Here is a 15,841-nt window from a genome sequence, read left to right as displayed (position 1 = left end):
AGAAAGGTCTGCTCCTCTTACCGCTGTCAAAAAAAAAAAAAAAAAAAAAAAAAAGTTAACATAAACAATTTCTTTAAAACATCTCATTCCCTCCACTGAAGAACAGCCTTATTTTGCACTGACTTTCATTAAAGTGGCCACACCCCATTGCCACCAAAAAAGAGTGACATATTGTGGTTTTTTAAAAGACAACAACCAGGGTCAGGGATTTGGCTCAGTGGTTCTGCCGCCTGCTTTGAAAGCACAAGTGCCTGAGTTCAATCCCTGGTATCAAAAAAAAAAAAAGGCAACAGCCCTGGCTTTATAAAGCTGCTGCCATTAAAAGAATCAAGTGGCCATCAAGATTTTTTTAAGTCACTTATGGAAATGAGCCTTGGGCTGCAGTGAGCTCTGTCCTCTACACAAAGAACCTAAGACAAAGAACCATATGCCAGGTTCATCCAAGGCTTCCAGTAACAGCTGGGGTTGAAGCCACCACACTTTAGGGTGAGAAGAGCTGTGCTGAAGGACCTCATCCCATAAACAGGAAACTGGGGTTTGGAAAAGTTAAAATTCGAAGTTACAATGGCCAGTGAGTAAAAAGAATTTGCTTTTCTAGACAGACAGACAAATAGCTTGATTTCCTCTAAGTGAGCATGTAAAATAGTGACATTTTGGTAGCTCAGTGGTACAGCATTTGCCTACTGTGTAAGAGGCTGTGGATTCCATCTCCAGCTCCACAACAAAATAAAATAAAATAGTAGCATCTTTATTTCCCTATCTAATTTTCTCCCAAACTTTTTCAAGACTAGGAGTAACAAGGACTTACACACACATGGATATACAAGATATTTAAAAAGAAATTAGTAATTAGTAGATCATATTAATAAAGTATACATCAACATACAAATTCATTTTTACTTTCCTGTCATTATGGAGCCAGCTGGCAAAGCTAAAAGCAAAAGCTATAGGAGGGAAGAGCTGGTACCTTTGGGTCCATTTTCTGTTTGGTATAAACTCCATTTGCTGCTGTGAAGATGTCATTCAGAAATACAAAAATATAACCTTCCAAGTTAAAAGCAAGGTCAGAACTGTAGGAAGAACACAAAATGGGGATGATTATTTAAAAACTTACAACTTGACCTTAAAGTCCTAATACAATCCCAGTGAAGTGCTAGTAACACCTTTTCTATGGCCTGTGTCTGCCTTTGTGGTGGTGAATGCTTAATGCCTCTGCTCTGCCTCCAGACAAAAACAAACCCAGCCAATCGGGCAGCTTCAACTTAATTACTCCTGAAGACCCAGGGGTCTTTCCCAGTCTTCCTTTCACTGCAAGGCCCTTTTTTATTGTAGTAAATGGGCCCAGCCCCAGTATAGCCAACGGGGACACAAGGAGGGCAAGAAGGGCTGTGTGCTGAAGGAATATCTCTATCTGGTGCCCAAACTGTGCCCTGTTCATCACGAGACCAAGGCAGGCATGAGCATAGTCTGTGCCACTATCCCAAGGTTCCTTTCTTCCCACGATTTGGAAATATCTTCTTGCCAGTTTTTACTTTACACAGAATAACTCGAGTAAAAAACTGTTTGGAAGGATACAACACAGGGGCAAGAGGGAGAATAACTGGTACATGACGTGGCCATCCACCGCCACTTCATCTTATCCACAGTAGCAGAGCCACGTTGTACTTCATAAATTGGCAGGAAGAAAACACTTTCCTCTAACTTGGGTTCAGTACCTGAGAGTATACAAATTTATTTATTTGTTTACCATTCATTCATTGGTTCATTCATTCATTGATTTTGAAATGACAGAACTCAACATTCAGTTGAATTAACTCACTACCGCTAGTCTGAGAGGATGGAAAGCACACCAGGAGCCTCAGAGGCAAAGTAAAGCTTTATTTAAGGCCAGCAGACCAGTCTGCATTCCTACATGGAAGGCTGGCCCTGTCCAGCACTGGGCAAAGGAGGATATACTCTTTGGGAGGGGTGGGGTTACAGATAAGGCACATTTGACATATATTTATTGATTACAGAGTTTGAATATTTGTTAGAGTTTGAATATTTGAATATTTGTTAGCAGGTGAGCTCAGCTGTATTCAGGCATGTGAGGCAGGTCAGACCCGGAAATGCTGAGCAAAGGAAATCCCAAGTAGGGAATTTCCTCATAGTAAGTCCAGCTCGAATCGTGGAGACAAAATTCCCCTTTCAATTTTTTTTTCCCCTTTCAATTTCTTGAGACACTATCTCATATACTGCTCAGGCTGGTCTTTAACTCCTGGGCTCAAGTGCTCCTCCTGACTCATCCTTTTAAGTAGCTAGGACTTCTCACCAAGTCCAGCTGTGCCTGCTAATTTAAGCAACAAAAGATGGACTCAGGGCCTCATGCAGGCCAGGCAAGCACTCTACCACTGAACTCTATCAACAGCCCACAGAATACAAATCTTATTAATATTTTATGTTCACAGGAGTTCATAGGACAGTAAAACTCAAGCAGTTAAGACAGGAGGACTTGGGCCAGGGATTTAGCTCAGTGGTGCCGGTACCTGTCTTGCAAGCTCAAGGTCCCAAGTTTGATCCCTGATACCAAAAAAAGAAAAGAAAGAACATAAGACAGGGTGACTTTAAAACATTTTTAGGAAAGAAAGAGGGTTTCAGCATCCAGGGACAAATAAATTGCAAGGAGTGACAAGGAGCCTTATGAGGGAAAATAATGAAGGAAAAAGGTTAAAGTGTATTTATGTGGAATCATCTCTGGCTGACTCTGCCCACTGCTAAGAATTGCTCTCCTCTTCCTGGCACAGGAGATGGGATAAAGGGCCACCCCACCCGCTGCTGCAAAGGAAACCAGCTCCTAGGTGAAAGAAGAAGGCAGAAAACCTTCCCACATCTGTTGGTTCTCTAGTATCTTTAGCTCAAAATGACCCATATCCCAAAGTGGCATGTGTTTGGTACCATATCCTGACTATCAAAATAAGACTATCTCTATATCAGTATCAAAATAAGACTATCTCTAGCCAAAGAGAACAAAGTAGGCAAATAAAGCATCACGGCTAATTAAATCATAATCTTGCTTGAGGCTTACACTGGCATTACTATCTATCCATCCATACATTTGGGAAAATGTACATTGAATTTGGGTAATCATACAGCAGAATGTTCCAGCTCAATCACAAAAAAAGGGATTTTCAGCTAAGCATGGGGCCTAGGCCTATAATCCCAACATTTGGTAGGCTGAGCCACAGGAAGATCAGACCAGCCTGATTGATCTACGTGGTGAGCTCAAGGCCAGCTTCGATTTACATAGGAAGACCCTATTTCAAAGTAAGAGTCTTCTATATTTCTTGCCTACTCACATTTTCTCAGCATCAAGAAAAATCTGCTACTCCCCAAGACAGCAAAATATTGTGCTAAATAAACTAAACATGGCCTGAGGATGTCTCCATACTTGAGTCCTTACATAATGAACTGCACTCTGACTTAGTACCTTAACTAACTCAAAGCCAGATTTAGGAATATACTTTCCTAACAACAAGCTGAGTCTCAGCCAGCCACAGTCGTGAGCTTCAGGCAGCTGCACTACCACCTGATGGTTCCTGTTCACGTTAGGCTCATGATACTCTGTGCCACTCCATTGACTGTGCCTTGCTCAAGTTTTCTGTCCACAGACGCTGTCCCAGTCTGCACCAGCACTGGGGAACTGCACAACCTGCTGGCTATGCCTTTGTGAAGCTACACTGAATAAGTAGAAAAGGCCAAGCTCCTGGAGGCCTGAGAAGAAAGTGCTGCCTACTTTGCTAGAGAACATGAGTATGTCACTGGGACATCAGTGTTCCCAGCCACGGTCCTCGTTGCCTAGATAAGAGCCAACTCCAGGGCAATCCTTAGGACTTGTCATGTAGGGCCATTTGCAGGCATTATTTTTCAACTCTCTCTGGTCATGTGACTAGCTTTTATGAAGAAGATGTGAGAGGAAGTGACACTTGTCACTGCTGGCCAGAGCTTTATGACACAGTTCACAGCTCCTGACATGCCCTCTCCCACCTTGGTGACTGAGGAAGCCTCATCTGGGCAGGGGTCCCTCAATGGTCCCTGAGCCACAGACCACCTCTGGAGCCCTCCCACAAGCACCCACTGCTGCTGCTGCTGCCCAAACAGAACTTGGGCAGAACATACATGGGCTGAGCACAAAATACACCGAATGCTTACATTTTTTAAAAATGTGTTGCAGTAAAAAACAGGTCACAATGAATCCTCCTCAAAATACTCCCTCTGGCTTCAAACACAGTTATCCCATCATTCTTGCCACTTTATGAAGCATTCTGGAAGCCCTCTTTCGTGAGTGTTTATGTGATATGATGAAAAATACAGCAAATGCTGCTGCCAAGTGCCACCTAACAGAAAAGCGGGCTCATAAAAATACCACGATGTGTCCTCATCCCCCTCATTCACCAGGTCTGGCATGGTGCCACTTTTTGGCTCTTCCCCAAAGTCAAAATGACCATGTAAAGTAAATATACTGAATTGATTCACGACATCAAGGCAGCTGTGACAGCAAAACTAGACACTCATGGAGGAAGACATACAGAACTGCTTCAGAAAGAGGCAAGCGCAATGGGATATGTGTGTTCTAGGCAAAGAGAAGTATTCTGAGGGAGATTAATGGCAACCTGTCCTTTACTGTAATATTTTTTTAATATTTAAATATTCACCATACTTTTTTATCACACTTCATACATGGTGTGTTGAGCCAGCAGTATATGAGGGTATCTGTTAAAGCAGTGTAAAGTGACTCCTACAACTAAGTCTGATCTACAAGTTCATGCATTTCGATGCACTAACGAGGAAAGAAAAAGTCACAGTGGGCCTGCAGCTCAGCACCATGAATGCCAACCCCTAAACAGGGTCCTATCTGTGACTCCTACGGAGGAAGGGGACAGTTGAAAATAGTTCCTCCTAGCTGGCTCTTAGGCAAAAGATGCTTTTGGAAGCAGGATTTACCTTTCAACTCATCAGGGTATCATTAAACATGCTAAATTAACTGAACAAATTTGTTCACACACATACAGCATCTGAAGTGCATTCTTCACCAAAGAATTACACATTTATAAATCACTTTTTTAAAGCATTCTACTGGCTGTAAGTCAGTGGTTTTCCAAGTGAGTCCTAAGAAACCCAGAAAAAAGAAAAAAAAAAGAGGCCTAAGTCACTGTAGGAGGAGGGCACCTTCAACAAATTTCTTCTTTTTAACTACTTTCATCACAGGATGTGCTTTGAGCAATCTTTGAGACTAAAACTTTCTCTGAGTGCCACTGCTCATCATCTGCACTGGCCTTGTTTCAGAGGGATGTGACAGAGCTAAATTGACTGGCCTCAATCTATAATGAGGACTGGGCAAGCAAAGGGGACAGAAGACAAGTAAATAATAATCCTCCATACACTCAGGGACTAAACAGACAGATGATAACCAACCTGTCATTGTTGCTAGTATGTCACTAGCATGCTATGTTTCTTCACCTACTTGTTTTGCTTACTATCTGTATCTACAACTGGAACAAAAGCTTCATGAAGGCCAGCGCTGTTGTCTAGTTTTATTATCTATTAGGTTCCTAATATGCAGAATGATGCCTGGCATACAGGACATGCTCAGGGGGTTTTTGCTGAACTTCACCAAACTTTCATCAACTCCTTGTGTGAGTTACCTCATTTAATTCTCACAATGGCTTGTGAGGTGGATGCTATTTCAATCTTGGCTTTAAAATCAAGGACTGAAATAACTGAGACATAACTAAGACTGGGTAAACAAAAATAACTGAGACTGGGTAAACAAGAGTAAATAAGGAGACTAGAATAAGACTCCAGGCATACTGACTGACAGTTCAAATCTTTACTTAAAATGCAATTAGTGAGACAGGTGTGGTGGTGCACACCTGAAATTCCAGCAGTCTGGAAGGAAGGAAGATCACAGAATCAAATCCAATCTAGGCAACTTACCAACTTAGGGAGATCCTGTCTCAAATTTTTAAAAAAAGGCTAAGAATGTTATTCAATGCAAAGCCCTGGGTTCAATCCCTACTACAGCAAAAAATAAATGATTTTTTTTAATGCAAGTAATGATCCAGAATAATTGAGTTTAAATGGGTTAACAAAACAAGTTAACTGAGGTTCCTCCAACCTTTTCTTCCTTGCCTTCAATCAAAGAGGCACTGGACTGGGGATGTAGCTCAGCAACACAGCACCTGCCTGGCCCTGAGTTCGATCCCTGGTATAAATAAACAACTAAATAAATAGGGCACATTTTCTGTTATCACCTTTATAGATGAGGAAATGGAAAAACAAAAAGGCTGAGAAACAGCTCTCAAGGGGCTGAACTCAGGTGTGAATGCAGGAAATGTAACTGCACACATGCACTAGCTGAAACAAGCATCTGCTTCCAAATGCAACCTTGAAGTCTACATTCTGGTTCTTACATATGAAAGATTAAGCCACAGACCTGAGCTGTGCTGGCTTCTATCCTGAACATACAAGCACATTTAGTGACAGTGAAGAATCACGTGCCAGTGTGGGCTGGTGCCCCCAGATACATATGGATAGCGTTCTAGTACTGAAACAGTGAATGCTAAGGTCTCATGAAATGATTTTTTTTTAAAAAAAAAAAGCAACACACAAGAGCTTTGTAGATCTGTTGTGGAGGGCTGTTGTTGTTGTTGTTTGGGGTACGTGTGTGTGGGTGTGGTTGTGGGTGTGTGGGTGTGCTGCTAGAGATTAAACTCAAGGCTTTGTGTGTGCTAAATACACATTCAACCAGTGAGCCACAACTGCAGCTCAAAACTGTTTGGATGTTGTTGTTGTTGTCGCTGTTTTGTTTTGTTTGTTTTTTAGGGACTGGGGCTCAAACCCACAGCATTCACACTTTGCTCACCTCAGCTCATTCTAAATTTGGTTATTTGAGACAAGGTCTCACTAAAATATTAAGTTGCCCAGGCGGGGCTCAAACTTTGACTCCTCCTGTTTCAGTCTTCAAGAGTGCTAGGATTACAGTCGTGCCACCACTCCCAACTCCAAATCTGTAATTTTAAGCAAACATCTAAGAACATTTCAAGTTAAAGATTTTTTGCATGCTACTAGGGACTGAAACCAGAGCCTTGCACATGCTAGTTAAGCACTCACCCACTGAGCTACAGCCCCAGCCCTCAGGTAAAACATTCATGTTGAACACATTTAGAAATACAAATAAACAGTTTACAGTTGTTTTGCTTGCACAGAATAACTGTGTTTATGACTGGTAATGTTCACTGTACATATTCTCAGAAATACTCTGGCCAACATGGAATCCAGCTGGACTCTCACAGGACCACAGAGATTCCACTAACAACGGATTTGTCACTCAGCTGCTCAATTCAGCTGTAGCCAGATAGAAAATGAAACCCAAGGATGGCGCTGGGCCTATTGTCAAACCCACAAAGAAATCACTGAACAGAAACAGAGTAAAGTCTTACCCAGCTGCCACGACAGCCCCAAGGACAATGGCGAAGACACTGGCCACAATGTCTAGGGAGTGCTGCTTCCTGTACAAGGAAGCAAGCAGGGGATGGAAGAGGAGAACAGAGAAACAAAGATGCAGATTCTGCTTTTAAAACAAATCAATATAACATGAACAGTTTTATATCTAAAATCTAAGAGTGTTTCACATAGTCAACAGAACTGTAAATCAGACTGTATTTATTTTTTAAGCAGTTTTTATAATCTAATTATAAACTAGTATCTCTATTCTCAGCAAAGAGACACTGGAACAAAACCAGAAGAGGACCACCTTGAGGTTTAATTCACGTGGACTTAAATGGAGCATTTAAAGATTTTAAAAGGTGAAATTCAATGCTGAGGCTTAAATCAGAAAATCAGGGCTGGGGATTTAGCTCAGTGGTTCCAGCACCTGCCTTGCATGCAGAAGGACCTGAGTTCGATCCCCGGAACAAAAAAAAAAAACCCAAAAAACAGAAAATCAACTAAATCAACTACATTTTATCCTTAAGTAATTGTCACAGCAAAATCCACAACTGCCTTTCCCAACATCAGCCTAAATATCCTTATGAGAAATTTTTACACCAATAATATGAAAATTAATTTATTCTAATGTTATAATCATTGCATCAGAATACTTTTCCTTGATATTCTGTACTCCTATCCCATACATGTAAGAACAATTTTTCTTCAGTATTTCAAAACTGCTATCTATTCCACTGGGCTCAGCAAACTGATTTATTTACATTTTGAGGTCCTTACTCTTGCAAGGTAGATGGCAGAACCACCGAGCTAAATGCCCAGCCCCTAAAATGGCAATTTTAAAACATCCTTCATCAAGTTCTTAGTGGATCATGGAATCAGGCAACTGATTTTAAGTGAATAAACTATTTGTCCTGAGGTGATTACAGCTAGTAATTTAAATCAACTACCTGAAAAGCTGGCTAGATGGCAAGAATTCCCTGGATAAAAATAATGCAGGGGTAGGAGACACACTAAGAATGAAAAGAAAGGAAAAGTGAAATTCACCCAAGTACGATGGTCTCCAGGAGTAGAGTAAGTGGAATGGTAAATTTCCTGAGCACGGTGAACATCGGCAAGCTGTCAGAAAAAGATGCGAGTACATCAGACAACCAGTGTTAGTTGGTTGGTATTCTTGCTTTGAACTTGTCTTACATTTTTAACTAAGTCCACTAATTTTCCAAATTAAAAAGTAAATCGTTACAATTATGGTCAATTTATTTTCAAGAAGAGTATCACAATAATACAGTGAAGAAAGAAGAGTCTTTCCAAAAAATGGTACTGGGACAACTGAACATCCACATGCAAAAGAGATCAGAGCAGGCCTAGTGGTGCATACCTATAATCCCAGCATTCTGGGAGGCCAAGGCAGGAGGATCACAAGTTCCAGTCCAGCCTGGGCAAGTTCATGATTTAATGAAACCCTGTCTCAAAATACAAAAGGGGCCAGAGAAGTAGATCATTGCAAAGGTTGTAGGTTGAATCCATAGAAAAGAAAGAATGAAAGAAAGTAAAGTAAATAAAATGGACTTCATCAAAATTATAACCTGTATAAATGGATATGTAAATGAGATATAAATGTGCAATAGAGTATTATTCAGCCTTAAGAAGGAATAAAGTACATGCTATGTGAACGAACCATGAAAACATCATGCTAAGTAAATAAGCCAGACCAAAAAAAAACAAAAACAAAAAACAAATATTGTATGATTCCCATGGTATGAGTTATCTAGAGTAGGCAAATTTGCAGAGACAGAAAGTAGAATAGAGATTACCAGGAGCTGGGGGTAAGAGGAATCAGAATTTATTGTTTAACTGATACAGAGTTTTTACTTGGAATGATAAAAAAATCTGAAAATGGATTGTGGTGGTGGCTACACAACATTGTGAATATATTTAATGAAACAATCATACATTAAGAATGGCTAAAATGATAAGTTTTATGTGATGTATATTTCACCTAAATTATTACTTCAATTTTTAAACATTAAAAACTTTGATGTTTTAAAAAACCCCATTAAGAGTGGGATTCAGCTCAGCAGCAACAAGCCTACCTCGAAAGCATAAGGTCCTGAGTTTGATCCCCAGTACCATAAAAGACACCATTAAGAAAATAAAAAGAGTTGGTAGCAGTGGTGCATGCCTGTAATTTCAACACTCAGGAGGCTAAGGCAGGAGGATTTTAGTTCCAGGACAGATTGGACTACATAGTGAGATCAATGCCAGCCTGAACTATATAGTGAGACCCTGTCTCAAAAAAAGAAAATTTAATAATAATAAACAACCTTACCTAAAAATAGACAAAGAATCTGAATAGACATGTCTCTGAAGAAGATATACAAATGAACACATGAAAAGATGCTCAACATCATTTGTTATCGGGGAAATATAAATCAAAACCACAATGAGATACTGCTTCACAACCACTAGAGAGACTGTGATCAAAGACAGACAATAATAAATTTGGCAAGGGGATAGAGAAGTTATCTCTCATGCAATGCTGGTGGGAATGAATGGTGCTGGTAATTTGGAAAATAGTTAAAGCATTTCCTTAAAGTGCTACACAGAAAATTACCAGATGCCTAGTGATTCTGCTAAGATTATACTCAATCTATGTGAATCCTATTCTTCCAACTTGTCAGGCCAAAATCCATGAAGTCATCTTTCTCTTTCATACCCTGGAAGTTATTCATCATCATATTGTTTCCTTCCTTCAAAATTGGTCAGTGTTCAGATTGTCGCCTCTACATAATATTTAACATTAAAAGTAACCAGAGGGCCAGGAATTTAGCTCAGTGGTTCTACTGCCTGCCTCAGAAGCACAAGGTCCTGAGTTCGATCCCCAGTACCAACAAAAAAAAAGAAGTAACCAGGAGATCCTTAGAGAAATAGAAGAAAAACTGCAAAGTAAGCCCAATGTATCATGCAGCAGAAAACAAGGAAGTCAACAAAAACTAATGGGCCTTAAAACCAGATGCAACTCAAAGGAATTCCCAGTAGCCTGACATGGGACAATTAGAACATCGGAAAAATTATTTTTATAAAGAATGGAAACATAGGGCCGGAGATTTAGCTCAGCGGTTTGGTGGCCTGCCTCTCAAGCACAAGGACCCAAGTTCGATCCCCGGTACCACAAAAAAAAAAAAAAAAAAAAAAAAAAAAAATATCATATTAATAAAAGAAATAGACTAGTAAAAGAAATAAACTAGAAATAGTTCCACACAAATATAGTCAACCGATCTTTGACAAAAAAAAAAAAGGAAAAGCAAGTCAAGGAGAAAAGATGGACTTTTCAACAAATGGTGCTCAAACAAATGGACACCCACAGGTAAAACACTGAACTTATACCTTTCACAAAAGTTAACCCAAAAGGGATCATAAACTAAAATAGGGAGCATAAGCTATAAACCTTCTACATGATAACATCGAAGAAAATCTAGGTGACCTTGGGTTTGGTGAGAAGCTTCAAATACAACATCAAAAGCACAATCCATGAAAGAAAAAAAAGCTGATCATGGGGCTTCATTAAGAAGTTCTGCTCTGTGAAAGTCAATAGGATTAAGAGAATGACAAGATAAATCACAGACTGAGGAGAAATATTTGCACAACACACATCTGACAAAGAAATTATATTGAGTGCGTGATGATCCATGATTCATAATGACTGATAGGAAAAGCCAAAAAACTATTTTCAGTGGTCATCACTGAGGGTTAGTGAGGATACTAACATCACTCATAACATCTCTAAGTAAAGTTTTATCCTGGAATAATGCAGGATGATAATTATCAGTGGCTGTAAAAAACATTAGGGGAAAATTTGAGGGAGCTTTCTACTGAAGAGACCAGATTGACTCCTTAAAAATCATAAAAATAGGAACTGCTTGATATAATCTAATTCAATATGGAATCGGATATTATGTGCCCTGTTGGTAATGCCCTAGGAAGAACCCAACATCACCAATAAACTGATCTTGCCTGAAAATTTGAACCTGAATCTGATCAAGCTTCTATAACAAACTACCCATTTATAGAAAATATGAGGGTTAAAGGAATGCATTCTGTGTCACTCCAAAGAAGCAACAAGTCTCCTTTCTATCTCTCAGCCTCATTCCCCCTCCTCCCCAAGAAAAGTTTCATGTCACTCAGAAGCCCTGGTCTGTGACAGACCCTTAAGTGCAAAGTGCAGCTGTGATGTTAGCTGAAGCCACATCCTCAGCTGCATAGTACAAGAAAGATAAGAGACTCAGCTACAGGGAGCCTTCACGCAAATGTGAGGTGTTACAAAATGTCCCAGAACTGTCCCAAGCCAAGAAGGAAACAAACCAACTAGAATCTACAACTGAAAATAGTAGTTCATATTTTGGTGTTCACAATGAGTTGTCCTTGGCAAACAGGAGTGGAGATGAAAGGCCTAACTTCACCTTTTCCATTTGTATATGCCCTTCACTTTCTGGTCCACCTGTATCAACTGCTCATCTGCTCTCACTATATGACTTTCCCTCAACTTCTGCCAACATTTTGAACAAATTCCATCTTCTCTTTCTTTCGGTCTTCATTTATGGTGTTCAATCACATCTTCTCCACCACAGTCTCTATTAGGAAGGCTTAGTCTTTCCACTTTCACTTTTCACAGTGACTTTTCACAAAATTAATCAATCAAAGAACACTGAGGTAAATGCAAATATCAGAAGCATATAGCACAAACTGAAAAATAATGTTTGCTGCTTATTTTTCCCTGCCCACAACTTGATCTATGCCAAATCAGACAAAATGTTCCTGTTTGCAAAAATGGTGACGAAACCAAAAGTTATTCATAACTAAATTCATATAAAGCAACTGTCTGGATAAATCATGCTTTTCCTGCCTTGATATCTACAGATCTCATATTCCATGTTGAAATATGAATAAAAGAAAAAATAAACTTAACATTCCTAAAAACATTGTCAAATTTAATTCAGAGAGACATGTTACTTTCTTAAATTACAAAATATTATTGTCTTCTCTACATAGCCCAAGCAGTATCTTGGAAAATCAAACAGTCTTTGAGTCACTGGAAGCCATGGGTGAGGAACCTCCCACCAACGATCATTCCGCACCATACCTTAATTTCCCTGTGCTCGATAACCCACTTAAGTGGTTTCCAATGTAGAGAAGAGGCAGGGGAAACAGCTTCAGTTAAAAAAGAAAGGAAGAGAAAATAAAGAATATTTGGTTAAATCTCAAAGAATATATTCTCCACATGTTAAAAATGGTGACATTTGCATTCCATCAGTAATCAAATCATTTGAGTTCCTTTGCCTGCAATGACTGAATTTTTCAGAATCCAAAACCCATCCAAAAGTTTCCCCAAGTGGTCAAAATAGGTAGATGAACAATGACATTCTTTATCCTAGGGTTGAGGAAGGGAAATAACTGTAAAGAACTAAAACCTTGACCTTGTCCACATTCATAGGATCTGGTTAAGGCCCACTGAGGAAGTGGGGACAATCCCGGGCTTAGTTGGAGAGTTAAGGGTGGGTATGTATAGTCTCCAGGGAGAGTATCAGAGAAGGCCACAGACTTCTTTCTATGCATGACTGTACTCTTCTGGGCAAAAGTGAACATAACTATCACTTACCGGAATGTCAATGGTTAGTGGTCCTTTCAAAAAGATGTACACACAGCCCACATAACCTTGAAATTTTTTTGTTTCAAAGGCCTACAATGATTAATTAGCTACTACAATATCAAACAATATGAGCCGTACTTGAATTGGGTTCATTGAGCTCTAAGCTTCTGATTTTCCGTCAAAAGAAATACCATTCCAAGTATGCTAGCTAAACAAACAAAATGTCTAAACTAAACAAAGGTCTAGTCTTCCATAAGAAAAAAACAGGATCCTTTCTTAAGATAACTCAGCATTTTTTAAATTGTATAATAATACATATTTATCATGGTGACTTCAATATTTTTTTTCCATTAAAATTTTGTAGGGCATAGTAGCAAATACCTATAATCCCAGAATTCAGGAGACTGAGGTAGGTAAGTTACCACAAGTTTGAGGCCAGCCCAGGCTACACAGTGAGTCCAAGGCCAGCCTGAAATACATAGTGAGATACTGTCTCAAAAAAACAAAAAACAAAGCCAAAAGAAAGGACATTATGCATGCAAGTCAGATATGATATCCATTGAATCATATTACAATACTAAGTATCATCTACCCCAAACTGCTATAAAATTTTATTATCAGGAGATTTGCACAAGAAAGAGGCTAGAAAGAAGAGAAGATAATGGACTCAAGGTTTGGCCCTTTACTAGTCAACAGTCTGATTAACATCCTACAAATGACTCATCAATAACACAATTGATGGTATTATAGCTTTGAAAGATTTCAGTATAGCTGGGTATGGTTGTGCATAAGAGTAATCCCAGCAATAAGAGAGGCTGAGGAAGGATGACTGCAAGTTCAAGTCCTACTTGGGAAATTTAGGAGACCCTGTCTCAAAATAAGAAGGGCTAAGTATATAGCTCAACAGTAGAGCACCCCAGGCTTTGATCACTAGTATAATAATAATAATAAATTTTTAAAGGTTTAGATATCAAAATAGATCAGTTGCCCCCACTATCTATATATTTCAAAGTAAAAACAATACTGTCTTCTAGTTTGAAGAAAAAGTGCATTAGATGATTTGTGCTAATCACTTTGCTAAAGACAACTTAAAATGTTAGACAAATAATTTAAAACCTTAAAAGCATGAATGCCACAGGAGGACAGCAAAGAATCTTCTGGCCAAAGAAGGAAAAACATAAGTCTAGAGAGAAAACAACGGCAGCCAGAAGACAGCAGAATTCTATCTTTAAATTTCAGCCAAACTAGAATGCTATGCCCAACTCATACTTTTCAAAAACAAAGGTAAAATTTGGACTTTTTTTCAGATGCTAAAGGACAAAATTACAACAAATCAAGTTTCACATCTTAATTGGCTTTGACTTTAGAATTTGGCAGAAGACTGGTGCAAAGATGGCTTGTAATGCTCCATATGGGCAGAATCTCCATAAGGACAGATTCTACAGAAAATGGAAGTCAGGTACAGGGACAGACAGATGGATTGGTGGGTTACAGATCCCAACTGCTGTATGTGGACAGTAGGTTGCTTGTGATTAGCTAAGGCTCAGTTACAAGAGAGGATGACAGTCTGTTTACACATCAAGTTAGAATACAGCTCACTATGTATATGGAGAAACATCTGACCAAACTTAAAATATCTATGGCCACTGCTTTAAACCAAATTTAATTCAATTCAACACAGACAAATCTATGGGAATTAATCACAGCAGAATGTGGGAAGTGTGACATTCAGAAAGTAAAGAAAAGCAAAGGAAATGGTAAATATGTAAGTATATACTTAAACATAAAATAAAAATATATTGTGAGATTTAATGAGGTAGACTATTAAAGTGCTTGACAACAAGAGCATAGAGTTAGGAGGAGAGGTACAAAGAATTAAGGGATAACTTTACTCATCAGCTTTGGAATTGGTAAGTTACTTATTGTGATTTCCAAGGTAACAATTGAAAGAACTGAGCCAAGAGAGATCCACCCACCTCATATTTTTAAACATTTTAATTCACCAAGAAGACTTAGCACTTAAATTTTTTTCCCCTCATTGAGTTTATTGGTACATTTTAGGTATACAGTACAGTTACATTCATTATTGGGATCTGGTACCTTTATAGCACTTAAATTTTTAAGCACCATGATGCAGCCTCAAATATACACATAAAACAAAAAGCCAAAGACAACCAAAAATCTGACAAACATGTCAAGAGAAAAAGATAAACCCATAATCAAGGGTGACAGATGTGTCTCTCATCCTACGTGTTTCTCTTCAGATGCTTCTCTTTACATGCTTCTCCCTTTCACCCAGAGGTAGAGACTTTATTCCTTCTCCTTAAAATTAAGAGAGCTCATAAAAAAAAAATTGAGAGCTCTTTTACTAATATAGTTAAAACAAAGCAGCTGGGTGTATTGGTGCATATCTGTAATCCCAGCACTCTGGGAGGTTGAAGTAGGAGAACCACAAGTTCAAGCTCAGCCTGGGCAACTTAGCAACTTATCAAAACCAGATCTCAAAATAAAGAAAATAAAAGAACTAGAGATGTAGCTTATTGAGAAGGCCCTGGGCTCAATCCCCAATACCTAAAAAAAAGGAACAGCTATTTGGCTTCTGAGACTAAATCTTAAAAAACAGGGCCAGATTTAGTTCAGTGGTTCTGCCGCCTGCCTCACAAGTGCAATGTCCAGAGTTCAAGCCCTGCACCAAAAAAAAAAAAAAAAAAA

At 39.1% G+C, this 15,841-nt stretch overlaps 1 protein-coding gene across 9 annotated transcripts in view; it reads right to left on the bottom strand.

Annotated features, from left to right (window-relative positions):
- Slc35d2 (solute carrier family 35 member D2) overlaps positions 1 to 15,841 on the bottom strand; it is a 100,720-nt gene that overhangs the window by 71,631 nt on the left and 13,248 nt on the right. For all 9 annotated transcript variants that reach the window (XM_010607620.3, XM_010607616.2, XM_010607619.3 and 6 more), the window contains exons 4-7: positions 12,623 to 12,690; positions 8,530 to 8,601; positions 7,479 to 7,547; positions 968 to 1,070 (exon numbers count right to left, since the gene is read on the bottom strand). In XM_010607620.3, the coding sequence (XP_010605922.1) occupies positions 968 to 1,070; positions 7,479 to 7,547; positions 8,530 to 8,601; positions 12,623 to 12,690 (312 nt within the window). The remainder of the gene's footprint in view (positions 1 to 967; positions 1,071 to 7,478; positions 7,548 to 8,529; positions 8,602 to 12,622; positions 12,691 to 15,841) is intronic.

The sequence above is a fragment of the Fukomys damarensis genome, unplaced genomic scaffold, assembly GCF_012274545.1.
Source record: "Fukomys damarensis isolate Sample0158 unplaced genomic scaffold, DMR_v1.0_HiC HiC_scaffold_27, whole genome shotgun sequence".
Taxonomy (NCBI): Eukaryota; Metazoa; Chordata; class Mammalia; order Rodentia; family Bathyergidae; genus Fukomys; species Fukomys damarensis.
Note: the sequence above shows the minus strand (reverse complement) of the source record. Positions and strands in the feature narration are given on the sequence as shown.